Source organism: Lactuca serriola, chromosome 4 (assembly GCF_051521515.1).
Source record: "Lactuca serriola cultivar US96UC23 chromosome 4, Lser_US96UC23_V15, whole genome shotgun sequence".
Classification (NCBI taxonomy): Eukaryota; Viridiplantae; Streptophyta; class Magnoliopsida; order Asterales; family Asteraceae; genus Lactuca; species Lactuca serriola.
In genome coordinates this window covers 142,932,217-142,950,288 of record NC_136411.1, presented here as the reverse complement: position 1 = coordinate 142,950,288, position 18,072 = coordinate 142,932,217, and the positions used below count along the sequence as shown (strand labels likewise).

General features: G+C 35.5%; 1 protein-coding gene across 1 annotated transcript; it reads right to left on the bottom strand.

The window, feature by feature from the left end:
• Positions 1–4,125: 4,125 nt before the first annotated feature.
• Positions 4,126–17,583, bottom strand: LOC145102654 (V-type proton ATPase subunit C-like). Its single transcript, XM_079040107.1, has 11 exons — positions 17,370–17,583; positions 17,216–17,284; positions 17,014–17,141; positions 16,843–16,942; positions 16,693–16,760; positions 16,443–16,584; positions 16,228–16,344; positions 15,950–16,075; positions 4,907–4,990; positions 4,714–4,793; positions 4,126–4,435 (listed from the first exon to the last, which is right to left on the bottom strand). Exons 1-11 carry the CDS (start codon positions 17,481–17,483, stop codon positions 4,339–4,341), a joined length of 1,125 nt encoding a protein of 374 aa, XP_078896233.1. The 5' UTR covers positions 17,484–17,583; the 3' UTR covers positions 4,126–4,338.
• Positions 17,584–18,072: the final 489 nt, after the last annotated feature.

The following is an 18,072-nucleotide window of genomic DNA, read 5'->3' as shown; positions in this document are numbered from 1 at the left end:
CATATTTTACACATCATTTTTATAATTTACACAAATGACACGGTTAATAATAACCTTGGATCAAATTATTTGAAGGTTGTGGTCTGTTCTCGCATTCTCAACCTAGGTTTTCTTATTTGATCATACTCCTATATATATATATATATATATATATATATATATATATATATATATATATATGGTTAAGTTCATGTGAGACCATCATATTTTGTGAGACATAGGGACGCAATCCTAGCCATTTATTTTGGAGATAAAAAAAATATATTTTTTTAAAATGCAAAATAAATGAACTTTCTTTAAAAATATTATTTACGTCATTTATTTTATCCAAAAAATAAATAAATAAATAAATTACCGTTTTCTTTTAAATATATGTGAAAAATTTTAAGAGAATATTGTATTGTAAATATTCAAATCGAATTTTTCGAATGTTAGAATATTTTACTAGAATATTAAACTATAAATATTTAAAAAAATTCTAATAAAATATTAGAATATTATAAAAAATCTAACAATTCAAGTAAAATATTCGAATATTTTAGGATATCTATCAATCTTATTGGAATATTCTAACATTCTAAAAATTTAATTTGATTATCTATATTCTATTAGAATGTCATTCATATTTCGAAAAAAATGGTAAATTTTATTATTTAAAAAAATTGATAAATTAAATAACGAAAATAATATTTAAAATTTTTTTGTTTTGGATTTTTCTTTTTATTTTGCAATTTATAATTTTTTTTTTTTTGATATCCAAGATGAGTGGCTAGGATCGCGTACTCATGTTTCATAAAATTAGCATGGTCTAAAATAACCTCTCTCTCTCTCTCTCTCTCTCTCTCTATATATATATATATATATATATATATATATATATATATATATATATATATATATATATATATGCTTAGGTTATTCTATTCAAAGTAATTATTGTGTTATTGTATGCATAAATGTGAGCCAATCAATTTTACTTATTTTAAGAAAGTGATTAATATATATTATTGAATTAAATATAATTGAAAAATATCATTTAAATTAATTACAATGGTATTTTAGTCAATTAATATAGATTTAATAAAGGAAAATTGCATTTTTTAAGGAATCATAGATTCTATTAATTTTAAAAATCCGATTTTACGAATTATAATTCTTTTAATTCGGACATTCTGAAAGAATATGTTTATGAGTATATTCAAAAATAAAAATATTCTTGAACCGTAAATAATAAAAATATTATTGAACCTATTTCTTGATCATGACTTTAAAAACTTCTTGTAAAATAACAAATTCTTGAACAATCAAATTAAGAATAAAAAACAAAAAATACATTATTTCTTATAGAATACGGGTAACAGTTGTTAAGAATTACATTTATTATTAAAGATTAAAACTAAAAAAAAAAACCTTCAAAACGAGAAAGAAAACATCAAAATCTAACAACGACACTAATACATTCTAAAAGAATAATGTTGCTTAGAATCACTTTCAACTTTGTGGTCCGTTCTTCAAGCATCAACTTCTGTGAAAACAAAACCAAATTGTAGTTTAGATTCCAATAATGCATTAGCAAATGAAAAATAAAAAACTAAATTCCTTTGGAAAAATATACGGACTTCTGAATTGCACCAAAACCAATACCCAAGAATTGTAGAACATGAATAAATTAGTGAGAAAATATCCATACTTCATTCCAACAGAATTAGAATCCATGATTCCATTCCAACAGAATTGGAATTCATGATTCCATTCCAATAAAATTGGAATCTTACCAATATCATCCATTGAATCATCTACAGAAACAAATTGATTTTTATCATATAAGAAGAAGTAAATTTGATATGAAATTTCAAGATTCTAAATGTCTAGTCTTTCTATGCTAACTAATATGAGTATTAAGGCTTAACATTTACAGCTCCAACCATGTAGAACTCAGTCTTTTTTCTAAGTTTCTATATGTCATTGTATTTGTTTGATTTAAAATATTGGAGCATATCTGGTTAGTGGTTACTATATATCTATTTCAGAATTGAAATTTGAGTTGTTCTATAGTTCTTATCAAGGTCGATCATTTAACCCTAGGATTACAGCGCGACTCTAACAGGAAGAAGCCTGATGGTTAACGAGATGATGGTGAGGGATGAGGCGGAGATATATTGTAGGGTTTTAAACTAAATTCCTAATTCAAAGGGATATTAAATGTTTTCAATATTTACTAAAAATAAAATTGTTCAAGTTTACTATTATACCCCTTAAACAAGTTATTAATTATTTAATATTTCTTAAAAATTGATTGGTCAACATTAATGCATATAATAACACAATAATTATTTTAAATACATGAAACTAGCTCTCTCTCTCTCTCTCTCTCTCTATATATATATATATATATATATATATATATATATATATATATATATATATATATATATATACACACACACATGAACCTGGCTCTCTCTCTCTCTCTCTCTCTCTCTCTCTCTCTCTATATATATATATATATATATATATATATATATATATATATATATATATATATATATATATACTAGTTTATAACCCGTGGGGACCACGGTTATAAAATTAATCAAACTTTTATAATAAAAACTAAAAATTATTAATAAGTTATTTTAAATAAATTATTAATTTAAGAGATATTTTTTATTAGTTATGTGAAATTATAATCATTGATTCAAATAAATATATAAAATTAATTTTTAATATATATTAGATATTTTTTATTTGTAAATTAATGAAAACAATAATTTAAAATTTAAAATTTAAAATTTAAAATAGAATCACATTAATGAGGAGGTCTAATAAATTTAAAATGGAAAACTAATAGATTGACAAGTGGCAACACATTAATTAAAATCTCTAATATGATGACACATGACAAAAAAACTACTCTTTTATTAGTATATATATATATATATATATATATATATATATATATATATATATATATATATATATATATATATATATATATATATTGTAGGGACAGTTATATTGTATAATCTTATAAATCCAACATGAGTGGGGCATTGTCATGCTGGTAGACAAACTGTTTCGTATGGTCATGTTTTTGTATTAAATTTATATAAAAACCACACCATACCAACTTAAACGAAACCCGACATATTAGTATAATTTCTAATTTGATTTTCAAATTATTTTAGTGAAAGTGATAGTACAGCATTTATAATAATATCAATTCTGAATAGTGTTTTATTAATATTTGAATAATTTCGTTGGTTCTCTGCTTTCCAGTTTCCACGAAAGAGATGTATACTTCCAACCAAAAGTACATTTCAAACCTTCCAAACAAATCTTCTTAAGACAATAATATGATAACCCAAAATTATGATAAGTTGTTTTATCAGTCTTAAACACCCTTGACACCAATATAAGTCTATCATCTCATCACAACGATATCTAAGATTAACATGATAATAGAGGTTTTTTGGTAAATAATAATTTAAAATGGTTAATATAAGATTCGTTAACCGTTAAAGACAGTTCTAATAAGTCTTTTGAATCATTTAACAGATATATAAAATTCGTTTGAACTTTAAATGGTTATATTTAAAAGTAACCAAACAGTCCCTAACTGAATCCATCTATGCACTCTTGCTTTATCTCCGTGGTCAAACCTCACCAAAGAGCCCCTAACTAAATCCATCTAGTACAAAACGTTCGTCTTTTTATCCAGAGGACACATGCTTTGTGAAAATAAATTTTGTTGATAGACCTCAATCCGTACCTTCTAGTATATTAAGTTTCTCACTTTATTTTACACGAGTAAATGATCCTTTTAAAACACAATTTATTTATTTTTTGTACAATTTGTTTGCCAAAGACTTCTACTCATGATCATTTACTTTCTTTTAATCATTGTAGTTTACCTTATCATATCAAAGGATCCATCAATTTCATCTGCTCATTGTGATTCGTCTTCTCATCATCCTCTTGTTTTGCGGCTATAAGTGAGTGTTATTTATGATTTTTGGTATCAATGACTTAAATCATCCTACTCTTGATGATATGCATCTTGGTGCCTTTTGCAATCCTTTTTATACATAGTGATATTGTAGTACAATAAATAAACAAAACAAATTTCAAAATCAAACGTTTAACATCAAACAATCAATACAACCGTGTCTCCAACTAAAATCGGGTTAATCAACCCTATATAAATAATGATGATGATAATAATAATAATACACATATTTTAAATAAACATGACATTATTGGTTTCCAATCAAGAAAAACAAGAATCAATTCAACCTCTCTCTTTCTGTCTCTCTCTCTCCCACCTCAACACGAGTTTCATATGAGATTAATAGTGAAGGAGACATAAGGATGAGTGTCCGCTTCACCACCCAACCCACCCATGCTTCCTTCTTCATCCGTTTTCCAAAACGTGCTGTAATTCACAATGTCACCATAAATTAAAAAAAAAAATTTAATCACATGGTTCTGAATCACGACAGTTTCAGAGATAATTAAATGGTGGAATGGACCACTAGTAGAATCTAGTATCTGTTGTTTCCTATGTTATTGATTGAGTAGGAGATCCAGGTTTTCTCAGACTAACTATTAATATTGCAACAGTTTTTATTAGTCAGAATGATTGTGTGAAATTAACCACTCATTTTTTTTATTTTTTTTTGTAGTTGTGTAGTGGAAAGATGTCAGGGTTACCTGTTGGAACTGTCGCATAGGGTTTCAAGTAGTGTACGTACTTTCTTCTCGTTTTTCACAGATGGTGACAATACAACAGACTGAAATTTATTTTTTTTTTCAAAAAAAAAAAGAGTAAATGTTTTTTGAATCAGCATTGATTTATATAAGAAAAGAAAAGGAAATTGGAAGTAGGGATGTTTGGTTGAAATACCAAAAAGGAAGGAGGCAAGCCGTATCTCAAAATGGTCTCGGAAAATAAGCGGACAGCACAGAAGTGCATCCAGGAAGTGAAAACCTGCAGGATATAAAATTTATGAAATATTAAAATATAAAATTGGTATAATTGTTGGAGAAAATGTAACGTGGGAGTATAAAAATGTAACTGGTAAAGAAGACGCAACAGAAACCAATCACTTTTAGTTAAGTAGGATTTTTTTCACTATGTAATGTGAAACTATAAGCCTAAGCAGAATGCTAGGAGAGTTGAGCATCTCACATTCAGTAGGTCTTGTCCCTGCATCTCTTGCAGAGCAGTTTTCAGGGCAACTTTGTCTGGCAGCCAAGTCATGTAATGTGCAGGAGCATTTTTATAGGATTTCAAGTCTAGTTTGATGACAATAGTTACCAAGTCTAGTTAGTGATAAGGTAATTGATCACTATGGTTAATATATGGTGAGACTAGACAAGTTCTAATGAACTTGATATATTGTCCAAATAGGTCCGGACAAGTGATGAATTGGAAAGCAGCGCAGAGTTGGATACCAGAATGATAGTTAGCTTCACTAACTAACCAGGTAGGTAACCACACATCTTTCTAGATATATGATTATTATTGTATTACTTTAATTTTGCAAAAAATACAATATTATAAATTATTGGATTAGAACCTGTAAGGTTGTGAATGGTTGAGAGCTATGGTGAATTGATATGATCGAACATTATAGCATGTTATTGCAATATATGAAATAATGTGTTGGATGAGTTGCATTATAAATAAGTCATATAGAATAAATAGTTAATCCAGTTTTTTTTAGTAGTAGAATATTGGTAAAAACCATTTATGGCTACGAGTATCGAAGAATTTATATCATGGAGTATTGTAAAGGAATGTATACAGATATCTTGGTTAATGACTACCGTATCGTAAGAGAGGAGTTTTCCACCATATTATATATGACATTGTATGTCTATTGTATAGTAGGATGTTGGTGTACCGTAAGTGTGTACAAATATGTATGTCTTTTGTTGTACAAGTTACTCACTAAGCTTGTTGTAGCTTTACCATTTTGTTGTGTATGTCTTTCGGGTTCAAAATTTCAAATAGACTTGTAGAAAGAAGTGGAGTTAGTAGCACCCGGCTTGGATTCTTATACGAGGTTAGGGATGAGCAAAGGAACCGGTACCGGAACCGGAACCCGACGGAAGCAGTCGGGCCGGGACCGATACTATATAATTATCAAATTTTGGAACCGGGAACCGGCCCAAAACCAGGAACCGACCCGGTAAAAAATCTTTGCTTCTGATCGATCATCCATCAAGCAAGTGCACATCATCGTTTGATCATCCTTCAATCAGAATAAGTGGACATCCTCTTTTTTGTTCATCAGGTATGTTATTTTTTGGTTCAAGCACGTACATCCTTGCATAAGAAGATGAACAACCACTAGCCTGTGTACCCTCAACAATGGCAGCAAGACAAACACAATTTTATTTGTAGCTGCAACATCTTCGGGTCACATTGTCATCAATGTTTCGTTTAGGGAAGCAATCGGGTTCCAGTTTACAGCAATAGCAATCAATTAAGGAGTCGTCTCTACGCTGGTATTGCATACTCTACGCTGCTTTACAGCAATAGCAATTCCAGTTTGATAAATAATCATACAACTACACAATCCTTATTTTAATAAATCAAGAATAAAAAAAATATAACGTTTACTTTATTCAATAACTTGTTTATATTTTCTAGTAACATAGAGCATTATTTTTAGATTTTTAAACAATAGTAATTTACAGTTCATGAAAAAAAAACATTTAAAGTTGATAACCATAAGCTAATTCTTACTTCTAGGAGACCTTCCAATTGTATTCAAATGTATAGAAGTACTAAATCGAAACCGAAACCGAAACATTTCTCAAAATACGTTGATATTTATCGAAGACCGGTTCCGAAATCGAAAAACCGGATCCAGAACCGCCGGGCCGGTTCGGTTCTTGATTTTGGCCGAAGCCGGTTCCCGGGTCCAGTTCGGTTCCTTTGCTCATCCCTATACGAGGTTATTGTAAGATCCTTTTGATAACTACTTGTACTGAATTGTCATAAGCATGTACACCGAATTTGTTATGATTCATGTTTTATAAATGAAAACTTTTGGGTGTACTTCGTACCGAAAGTCGGAGTTCCCTTGACATCCACGATTACTACAGTTGCTAGTGAGTTGTCGAGAGTCGGAGGGATAGGTGTTATGGGTACTAGTTAAAAGTCAAGAGTTAATGTAATAGGACCAAGTTGAGCAGCTAAAGATGATAAAGAGCCATAAGATTTGTTAGCATCGATGTTGGTGTAGTGGAAGGCCTGAATGGTGGGTGAGTTAGGGTTACGAGTCTTCCTACGCATGAAATCGTGATCACTGAGTAAGGCATGAAGTTCACTAGAGATAGTGGGTTACAAGGTCTTTGTTTTTGACTAGTTTGCCAATAACAGCAAGAGCATAGACATATTCTTGTGCACGATTTTTCATCAAGATATTCAGAAGTTAGGTCTTAAGTGGTGTATTTTGTAGAAGAAGAATGGTGTATGTAGGCTTGTTCTAGAGCAAGCTATATAGATTGCGAGAAGTAATACCTTGAACATGACAAAAGGATGCTTTAGATATGGTTCAAATAATCAACATACATAAACGTGCATCATTGGAGATCCATTGGCAACAGGTGCTAGGAGATGTTTGGGTGGCCAAGGAATTATGATGTCCACGTAGCCAAATAGCTTATATGTAACAGTAATCATGAATAGTTCAAATGAATAATGATAACAGTAATCATGAATAGTGTCGTAGAACAGTAACCCCTAACTTTTTAGGGTAGGTCATCAGTCGATGTTGTAGTCAACGGTGGAGATAAGCCCTAGGTTTTTTTAGGTGGTGTCAGTAGTAAACCATAGGCTCTGATACCATAAAGGATCATATAATTGTGTATTGTATATAATGAATATAATAGGTTACATGAGATCTTTGTATATAGAGATAAATACTAAACTTAAGTACTCTCTTATAGACATGCACATCACTGAGATCCAAATCAGAAGTGGTGGGAGATGTTTGGGTAGATAAGAAGTTGTGTTGTGCGCGTAGTCAAAGAGGTTATGGATGAGGAGGAAGGGATGAATCATGGCCTTCTAGCAAGCATAGTTGGTTAGAGTAAGAGTGAAGCTACCCTTGTGAGTACATAGGTGAAGCTGGCGAGTAGAGGCATGGTTGGCAACAAAAGAGGGGAGGAACCAATACAGATGAACAATATACGTGAGCATTACATGACGACTGTTGTCAGCAGCGGTGGTGACGGTAAACACTAATTTTTGTTAGGGTAGGTGGCATACCTAGGCTCTACTACGATAAAGGGTCATGTAATTGTGTATTGTACTAAAATGAATATGATAGGTTACAAGAGCTGTGTATATATAGAGATGAATATTACACTTAAGCACCCTTTAGTCTCAGGTAATTACAAGAGTGTCTAATAGGTTACAGCCAGTGGCAGAACACAAATAAGGCCAAGGGAGGCCCCCTGCTTTTTTAGGTTGTTACTTACTCTATAGTTAGTTGAAGAGAAAAGTTAATAAGTAGTTTTTTAACTATTTTATTTAAAGTTGCAACTACCACCAAATTTTTGTTTTTATAGGGTTTTATTCAAATATTACTTCCTTTACAATTTGTGATATATTTTTAGCATAAATATCTTCTTAATTCTTAAAGTCAACTACATATTATATGATGAATCTACATATTTTTCATGTGTATTAATAACTACTATAGTTTCGATCAAGGCTTCACTTAAATATAAACATAAACAAATAATCTAATCATAAATAAACCTAATTAAGAACCAATATTATTTCCTTATAAATTACCATAACTTACAAACAAATTTATTTATCACTCTTTCTATGCATGAATAGAGAAACTTAACTACTAAAAGTTTTATTAAATTATTGATAAAAGTTATATTTCTTATAGTTATTGTATTAGTCAAGTTTATAATTTATATACATTTATAGATTAAAATACATATTAGGTCTGAAAGTTGCAAGAAGTCGTTAGAACTCAGAGCCAATTGTGATAACTAAACATTAGAAATTTGCAAAAAAGGGAAGAAAAAACAGAATAAGAAATGATGATAACTATTAATAAGATGTCGCAAGAAAACTTGCCAAAAAATAATTTAGAGACAATTATGCAAAACTTCAAATACACTAAAGATCGACGAGTTTCATCTTGATGAACAATGTAAGAATGTTTAAATTAATTGTCTACTTTGGATTTTTGATGTCATAATTTCAACCAAATTAAATTTGTTTATATGGTTTTGTTTGAAAAAAAATGTTTGCTCATGTTCCATCCCTAGTTATAGCCATCAAGAGATGGCACGATATTTGAGAATAATTTTTCATATTCATGTATAGTATATTAAAGCTAGAAACTTTTGGTAGGATACATAGGTACTATATATATTTGATTTATTAAATATATAGATTAAATATTGGTTGTTGAGACATCTCTCCAATGTAAACTATTATTATACTTAGGATTGTTTAAATGGTATATCATAATCATCAAATGTATTAGCCAAAATATTTCAAGTTGCTATCTTTCAAAATATGTCATTATAGTTGTCAACCATTTAGGACATGATAAGATTTTTCTCGAACAATTTTAAGGTTCACAAGGAGGCTAGCAAATGGATCAATTCTTCACTGATAACTCCCCACCCCTGAAGGTTTACCAGAGAAACAGGCGCAAGGCCCAAATGAAGAATAGTCCAATTAAGTGATGTTTTCAGAATTATGGGAAGAAGGGTAATTCGGTCTTTTACTTTATATTAGTCAGTTATTGTTATCGTGCCACTACCTTTAGGCGTTTATCTTTTGCAGTGGGGGACCATTTTGTTTTGTCCTCTGCTAAGGGTATTTATATGCTGTCTTTAGTCATTTAGGGTATGCAGAAAATCATTGTAAAGTTCTTCTAGAACATGGAGAATTCCCCTCTCTCGAATATGGGGCTATCTATTTGAATATTCAGTGTTTTTCATTCATCCGTCACTGTTCCATTGATTTGTTTTGGAGTTCTTCTTATTTAATTGGTTCAGGGGAAGTCAACGAGCTATCAGTTGGTATCAGAGCAGTTCTATCCAATGGGAGGTGCATCGAAGGAAGGAGCAGCTGTGAAAAAGCTGGAAGATCAAGTGGGGGTAATACAGATCCAGCTTCAGTCTCATAATGGGGACATCCAAGAAATGAAGGCAAGGATGGACACTATCCTGCAGGGTCAGGAGGAGATAACTCAGAAACAAGAGGAGTCGAATGCAACCATGAAGAAGGTGCTGGAACGTTTGGATCTTATGGCTGGAACAGGAAGAGGAACGTCGACCGTTCATCAAGCTGGTAACTCAACTCCGGCAGGGAACCCAATAAACAAGAACAAGGGTATTGCAAGCTCTGTGGTGATAGGATCTGGCCATGGCGGGTCAGGTTCTGGGGGTTCAGGACATGGCGGCCAAAACTCCAGTGGGGCAGAGGGGATCATTTTTGGGTCCCTCCAGCAGAACGACGGGGGAAGAATGGGGGGTCGATATGAGTACAGGCATCGGAAGATTGACATGCCGACATTCGATGGTAATGACCCCGATGGATGGATATTACAGGCAGACCGGTACTTTGCAATTTACCAGCTATTGGATGAAGAGAAGATTGAAGCAGCGATCCTAGCTCTCAGCGGGGATGCGCTAGCTTGGTTCCGTTGGGCCAACAGACAGAAGGCGATCAACACCTGGGAGGAGATGAAGCAAGTGTTTCTTCACCGCTTTCGATCCATTCAGGGCGGCGATCTGTATGAACAATGGTCGGCTGTGGAACAGACGGGCACCGCCAAGGAGTACGTGAAGCGATTCATTGAGCTATCGGCGCCGTTAGATGAGGTAACGGAGCGAGTTGCCTTGGGAAATTTTTTGGACGGGTTGAAACCCCACATCAAGACTGAGTTGCGTATGTGGGGCTCCTCGTGATATGGGCCGTGCCATAGATTTAGCCCTACAAATTGATGAGAAGAATAGGGCCCTAAGTCAAAGTGGGTTCGGATCTCTGGCAAACCGAATCCCTAATAACCCACCACAAACGACGATACGGCAAATTGGGGGAAATTCGAAGGGATACACTAGTGGAACCTAGCTTCATTCAAATGCGTCGCCCCAACCAAATCGAGCCTTCGACAACCGTCGCCTAACGGAAACTCAGATCAACGATAAGCGAGCACGGGGATTATGCTACAGATGTGACGCTAAATGGCATAAAGGGCATGTGTGCAAAACCCAAGTGAATGTGATTCTTGTGGAGGATGGCGAGGAGTCAGGAGAAGACCCGGACAATGGTGACGCAACAGGTATGAATCCGACCACCTTAGACTTGGTAGAGGTGGCACCTGTTATCGAAGTTTCGTTAAGCTCGGGAGCAGGACTTTCTTCTCCTAAAACTATGAAGTTGAAGGGGGTGGTCTGGGACCAACCTATGGTTACTCTAATAGACCCAGGGGCTACTCATAATTTCATATCATCAGCTTTGGTATCCCAATTGAAGCTTCCAATAAATGATACGGAACCGTATGGGGTACAGATGGGTACAGGAGACAAAGAAACAGGCAGGGGCATTTGCAAAGGGGTTTTACTGCAACTGGAAGGTATTGATGTTGTGGAGGAATTCCTTTCTCTTCGGCTGGGAAGTTCAGATATTATTCTCGGGGTTAAGTGGCTGGAGACACTGGGAACTACTCAAACGAATTGGAAGACCCAAACAATGGCATTTGAAGTTGGTGGAGAGTCGGTATGTCTTAAGGGGGATCCGTCCTTGGGAAAATCATTGATCACTCTCAAAGCTATGTCACGAGAACTAAAAAAGGAAAAGGGCGGTGTCTTAATTGAACTTAGCAATTCGGAATTGGAGAAGCACGAGGAGATGGAACCCCCTGAATTTCTAAGAAGCTTATAGCCAGCTTTGAAGATGTTTTCCAAGACCCAAAGGGACTACCACCCAAGAGGTTGCAGGAGCATCAGATTGTTTTAAAGGAAGGAACCCCACCGGTGAGTGTACGACCGTACCGGTACCCACATTTTCAAAAAAATGAAATCGAGAGGATGATCCAAGAGATGTTGGCAGCAAAGATCATTCAACCTAGCAATAGTCCCTATTCTAGCCCTGTCGTCTTGGTTAAAAAGAAGAACGGTTTTTGGAGATTCTGCGTGGATTATTGGGCTTTAAACCGAGCAACAGTCCCAGACAAATACCCCATTCCTGTCATCGACGAGTTATTGGACGAATTGCACGGATCAAGGTGTTCAGCAAATTGGATCTCCGATCCGGATATCACCAAATTCGAGTACGCTCGGAGGATATCCCAAAGACCGCCTGTCGCACACATGATGGTCATTTTGAATTCAGGGTGATGCCCTTCGGCCTCACTAACACACCAGCTACATTCCAAGCTCTTATGAACGAAGTGTTCCGCCCCTTCCTGAGAAAATTCATCTTGGTGTTTTTTGATGATATACTGATTTACAGTAGAGACGAGCTCAGCCATTATGACCATGTGAAGACAACTCTAGAGAAACTCCGGGAACATCAATTATATGTGAACTACAAGAAGTGCGAATTTGGGAGGGCACGACTATCCTATTTGGGACATGAAGTATCGGAGGAAGGTGTATCGGCGGAGGCAACAAAGATTCAAGCAATGGTGGAGTGGCCCTCTCCCCGCAACATAAAAGAGTTAAGGGGTTTTTTGGGGCTTACTGGATACTACAGGAAATTTGTGAAAGGCTATGCCTGCATCGCCACCCCACTAACGGATCAGTTGAAAAAAGACAGCTTTCGGTGGAATGAAGAGGCTGAAAATGCTTTTCAGGAGTTGAAGCTAGCTATGACCACTGTTCCAGTTTTAGCAATGCCTGACTTCACCAAGACTTTCATTGTCGAGACTGACGCTTCGGGGTACGGGCTTGGGGCGGTGCTAATTCAAGAAGGAAGACCGATTGCATACTATAGTTGTGTCCTGGGAGCTCAAGCCCGACTAAAATCAATTTATGAAAAAGAACTAATGGCGATAGTCAAGGCAGTCATCAAATGGAGGCCGTATCTTATTGGACGGAGATTCATAGTCCGGACTGACCAATTAAGCTTAAAGTATATTCTGGAACAAAGAGTGGTGGGAAGTGACCATCAAAAGTGGGTATCGAAGCTCATGGGGTTTGAATTTGAAGTGCAATATCGTACGGGAGCAAGCAATAAGGTGGCAGATGCCTTGTCTAGAAAGCATTCCTCTATTGAGTGCAATGAAATAGCCGTTGGGTGTTGGGAGTTCTGGGACAAACTGAAAGCAGAATTGTCAGAAGATGCGTTCATCAACAGGATTAAGAAGGAACTCTTGGAGGATGAGAATTCACACAAGAATTTTGGGCTCTACCGTGAGAATCTTTTTTTCAAGGGCAGGTTGTTTATACCCTCCAAGTCACCCCTCATTCCAGAAGTCATCAAAGCCTTCCATGATTCACCGGTAAGAGGTCACTCAGGCACAAAGAAAACTTATCAAAGGGCTGCAGCAGAGCTTTTCTGGCAAGGAATGAAGGAGGACATCATTGAATATGTCAAGCAATGCGCAGTTTGTCAGCAACAGACTGCCTCACCGTCAGGGCTGCTACAACCCATTACTCTACCTACACAAACATGGGATGAAGTCACGATGGATTTCATCGAGGGGCTACCTCGGTCGGAAGGTTGGGACACCATATGGGTCCTAGTGGACCGGCTGAGCAAATATGCCCATTTCATTCCCCTCCGACACCCGTTTACTGCAGCCAGCCACAGTGGCTGATAAATTTATGAAGGAAGTGGTGAGACTTCATGGATTACCCTTATCAATTATTAGTGATCGTGACAGGATTTTCCTCAGCCAATTCTGGATGGAGTTATTTCGTCTACATGGGGTGGAGCTAAAAAGGAGCACCTCCTATCACCCCCAAACGGATGGGCAATCAGAGGTGGTGAACCGCTGTCTCGAAACATACTTAAGATGTTTCTCTTCCGGTAATCCGAAGACATGGGCTAAATGGCTAGCTTGGGCAGAATTTTGGTATAATACCACTTATCACACGTCCTTGAAGAGTACCCCCTTCAAGGCTCTCTATGGTCGGGATCCTCCACCCCTCATCCGCTTTGAAGGCCAAAATACCCCTATGGATGCCTTGGAGCAGCTTCTAGAAGACAGAGATGCAATGTTGGATGACTTGAGGATGAATTTAATCCGAGCCCAACAAAAGATGAGGGATCAGGCCAACAAAAACAGGGCAAACGTGGAATTTAAGGAAGGGGACCTGGTGTACCTCAAACTCAAACCTTATAGGCAGCAAAGCTTAGCTAGACGAAGGTATGAAAAGTTAGCTGCTCGATTTTATGGACCCTATAAGATCCTTCAACGAGTGGGGAAAGTAGCATATAAACTAGACCTGCCACCAACAGCTACTATACACCCAGTGTTTCATGTCTCCCTGCTCCACTCAGCCTACGGTATCCCAAGCAATCCCACCTAACTTCCCCCACAGTTGAATGCTGAAATGGAATTGGTGGTACGGCCCGCATCAATCAAAGGAGTTCGGAAGAAAAGGGGGAATAGCCATGACAAGTTAGAGGGCACAGAAGTCTTGGTACAGTGGCAAGATTTATCTGAGCAAGAAGCAACCTGGGAAGATTTTGAGAAGCTGGACAAGCAATTCCCAGAATTTCACCTTGGGGACAAGGTGAAACTTTGGGCCGCCGGTAATGATAACTCCCCACCCCTGAAGGTTTACCAGAGAAACAGGCGCAAGGCCCAAATGAAGAATAGTCCAATTGAGTGATGTTTTCAGAATTATGGGAAGAAGGGTAATTCGGTCTTTTACTTTATATTAGTCAATTATTGTTATCGTGCCACTACCTTAAGGCGTTTATCTTTTGCAGTGGGGGACCATTTTGTTTTGTCCTCTGCTAAGGGTATTTATATGCTGTCTTTAGTCATTTAGGGTATGCAGAAAATCATTGTAAAGTTCTTCTAGAACATGGAGAATTCCCCTCTCTCGAATATGGGGCTATCTATTTGAATATTCAGTGTTTTTCATTCATCCGTCACTGTTCCATTGATTTGTTTTGAAGTTCTTCTTATTTAATTGGTTCAGGGGAAGTCAAGGAGCTATCAGTCACCCTTGTCAAGAAAGCACAACAAAGAGACAAGGGAAGATGGGATAAGAGGCCCAAAGGTTTCAAGATAAGCATTAACCTTTTCTTAGAAATAAGGATTAGTTAATCAACTAGGAAGATTAGAACCATACATAAGGATTGAGATTAGTAGATTATTATGCATAATTTTGATAACTAGTTTAATATTATAAATGAGCTTCAAATGGGAGAGATTGTTGCCTCTGGAAAGCAAGCCCAGTTTTTTGCTTTCTTGGTTTCAATAATTAAGTTTTCTTCCGGTTTCTTTGGCGTTTAGTTGGCTGCACTCTAGGTCTCACCTAAGATCCTTAATCTATCCGAGGCTCTCGTTAACTGGGGCACTATAGAACCGATGGTCAGTACCTCTTTACTAGGGAAGGGGTTCAGACTGACTTGAGAAAAAGAAGAAAGAGAAAGACTTTCTGCGACAACCCCTATTACTACTGGGGTAGCTCCCGAACCTTCTTAAACTTCTTCCCTCGAGACTTCAACTTCACTTCTCAATCGTCTAAAAGAAAAGGTGATCTGTAGTTGTACGTCTCTATTCGTTGAGTTGTGGAGTCTGATGGTTGCAAGAAGGCACATTTAATTCATCCTCTTTCATTAGATTGGTTCTTATGGTTTCATAGACTACTAATCTAATATATTTGTATAGATCTTCTATTGTTTTCTAGACTATGAGCAACTATTAGTTGTGTATAATCTAAAATTAATAATTTCACGTTGTAATTTGAAGGGAAATGGAAGTACCTCTCCATAACTGGTATAACACCATTGCAAAAGAGAGCTTTTCAGGGATTCCTGATCTTGCATCAGTTTTTCAAGCTCCTGTTTCCGACCCTCTTGAGTTTCCGAATTATATTCAAAATCACGAATCTGAATCACAATTGGAATCATAAAGAAAAACATTACTCAAAATTATCAAATATTATGCAGCAATATCTTATTCAAGAACTCCACAGTGCATATGAGATCCTTGAATCAGTGTCACTTCAATGCAAAACAAACAAACTAATTTACAAACTCACTTGAAATCCTCTTTCGCGTGCCTTAATTTTGAAATTGTCAGCATCACGATTGAATAATGTCACAGTATAGAGAGCATACTCATTATCCTCATGTAGATTCTTGGAGGATCTAGGGACCTAGAACATTTAATTCAATCAAAATGACAAAATCAAGAAACTTTTAAGCAGTATTAAGATCAGAGTGACAGTACACTAAAGACTGATGATGATCTTACCACATAAGTTGTTAATGTTTCATAGCATGACAACCAATCCTTCTGGGAAAACTTGGAGACAACAGCAATGAGAGTAACCAAATGTTCTGAAGTGACTATGTCCTCTGGTTTTACCAAATTGGACAGATCACGAACAGCTAAGCTGGAAAATGAAATCAATCATGATAAAGAAGTAGAACAATAAACATTTTTATACTCATCTGTTATTGACCACTTATGAGTCATTGGTGTGAAAAGGCATTAATTTTACCTTCCAGTCTGCTTTCTGTTGATTGCATTGAGTTGACTACGAACATTGTTATACTCAGCAATACGAACCTGACAAAGTGCAAAACAGGAAGCAACAGTAAAGGCTTTACCTACAAAAATGAAAATTACAAGATACAGGGCAACCAATTACCTTAAGATCATCGTCTATCTTGGCCACTTGCACATGAATACCATCCACAATCTCCTTAAGAGGAGACATTGTTGGATACTTAGCCTCATCCCACACAAATCTACAATCACAAATTCAAACAGATCAAGAACATTCTTTCATCAAATTCAAATAACACGTACAAGAAATTACTTGGTGAGATATGAATCCACCGGAACCCCATCGACAGTCAAGGAGCTAGCGAGAATTCCCGATGCCTTCTCCAAATCTTCGATCTGACGCCGTATCTTATGAGAACATCCTTCGATAAACGTATTCGACTGCACAATTGCATACACATCACATCAAATCAAATCAAACAATCCCCTAATAAATATTAAAAACAATTATTGACCTTGAGTAGATCATCGCTGAGGGCTAACAACGAATCGAGTGTACCAACGCGGAGATTTGGGATATTGAACTGCAAAATTATTCCGATTAGTTTCAGCTATGTAAGATAACAGAACAGAACAGATCTTTCCGTGCGATTATGAAGGTCGTTATACCCTGTAGAGAAGAGTGTCGAAGGAATTTTTGGAGATGGATTCTTGTAAGCGACTCCATAGAGAAGTGGCGGAGCTGTGAACGGGAAGAGAAACTATCCAGTACCTTGTCGCCATTGTTATTGAAGTTATGAGATCACGAACGGAGCTTCTGATCTTCCAAGATTTAGAGGAAAGAGGAAAAGATATATCTTCCTCTTATGATTGCAGTTGGCTGTTGGTTCCTAAAACTCTCGCCTCGTTGAATCCGGGTTCGGGTTTCTGCAACCCAATTTACGCTCCAGGCGACCCGCTAACCGTCAACGCCTGTTCGATAACCTCGACATTTTATATTTAGAAACCTTCAAATCTTCTCTAATAAATGAAGGTTTTTTTTTGCCACTTATCACACTCTCATTCATTTTGCTACATGTCATTTTGTCATTTTGTGGTTATTTTGAATTAATTTTTATTCCATATGTAATTTTGTGGTTTTCCTATTTTATTAAATTCCATATGGTATTTAAATATAATAATAAATGCATATCAATTTCATTAATGAACTTTCCTTATAATTTTAAAATAAAATATGATTAATTTGCTTTGATTATTTTATTTAAATTATTTGTTTAAATTTAAAAGAGAAAAAAAATACTTTAATTTTAGTAATTCAATATTTTTCTCATTTTTCTTATAAATTCAAATTTCTCAAATGTTTATACATATT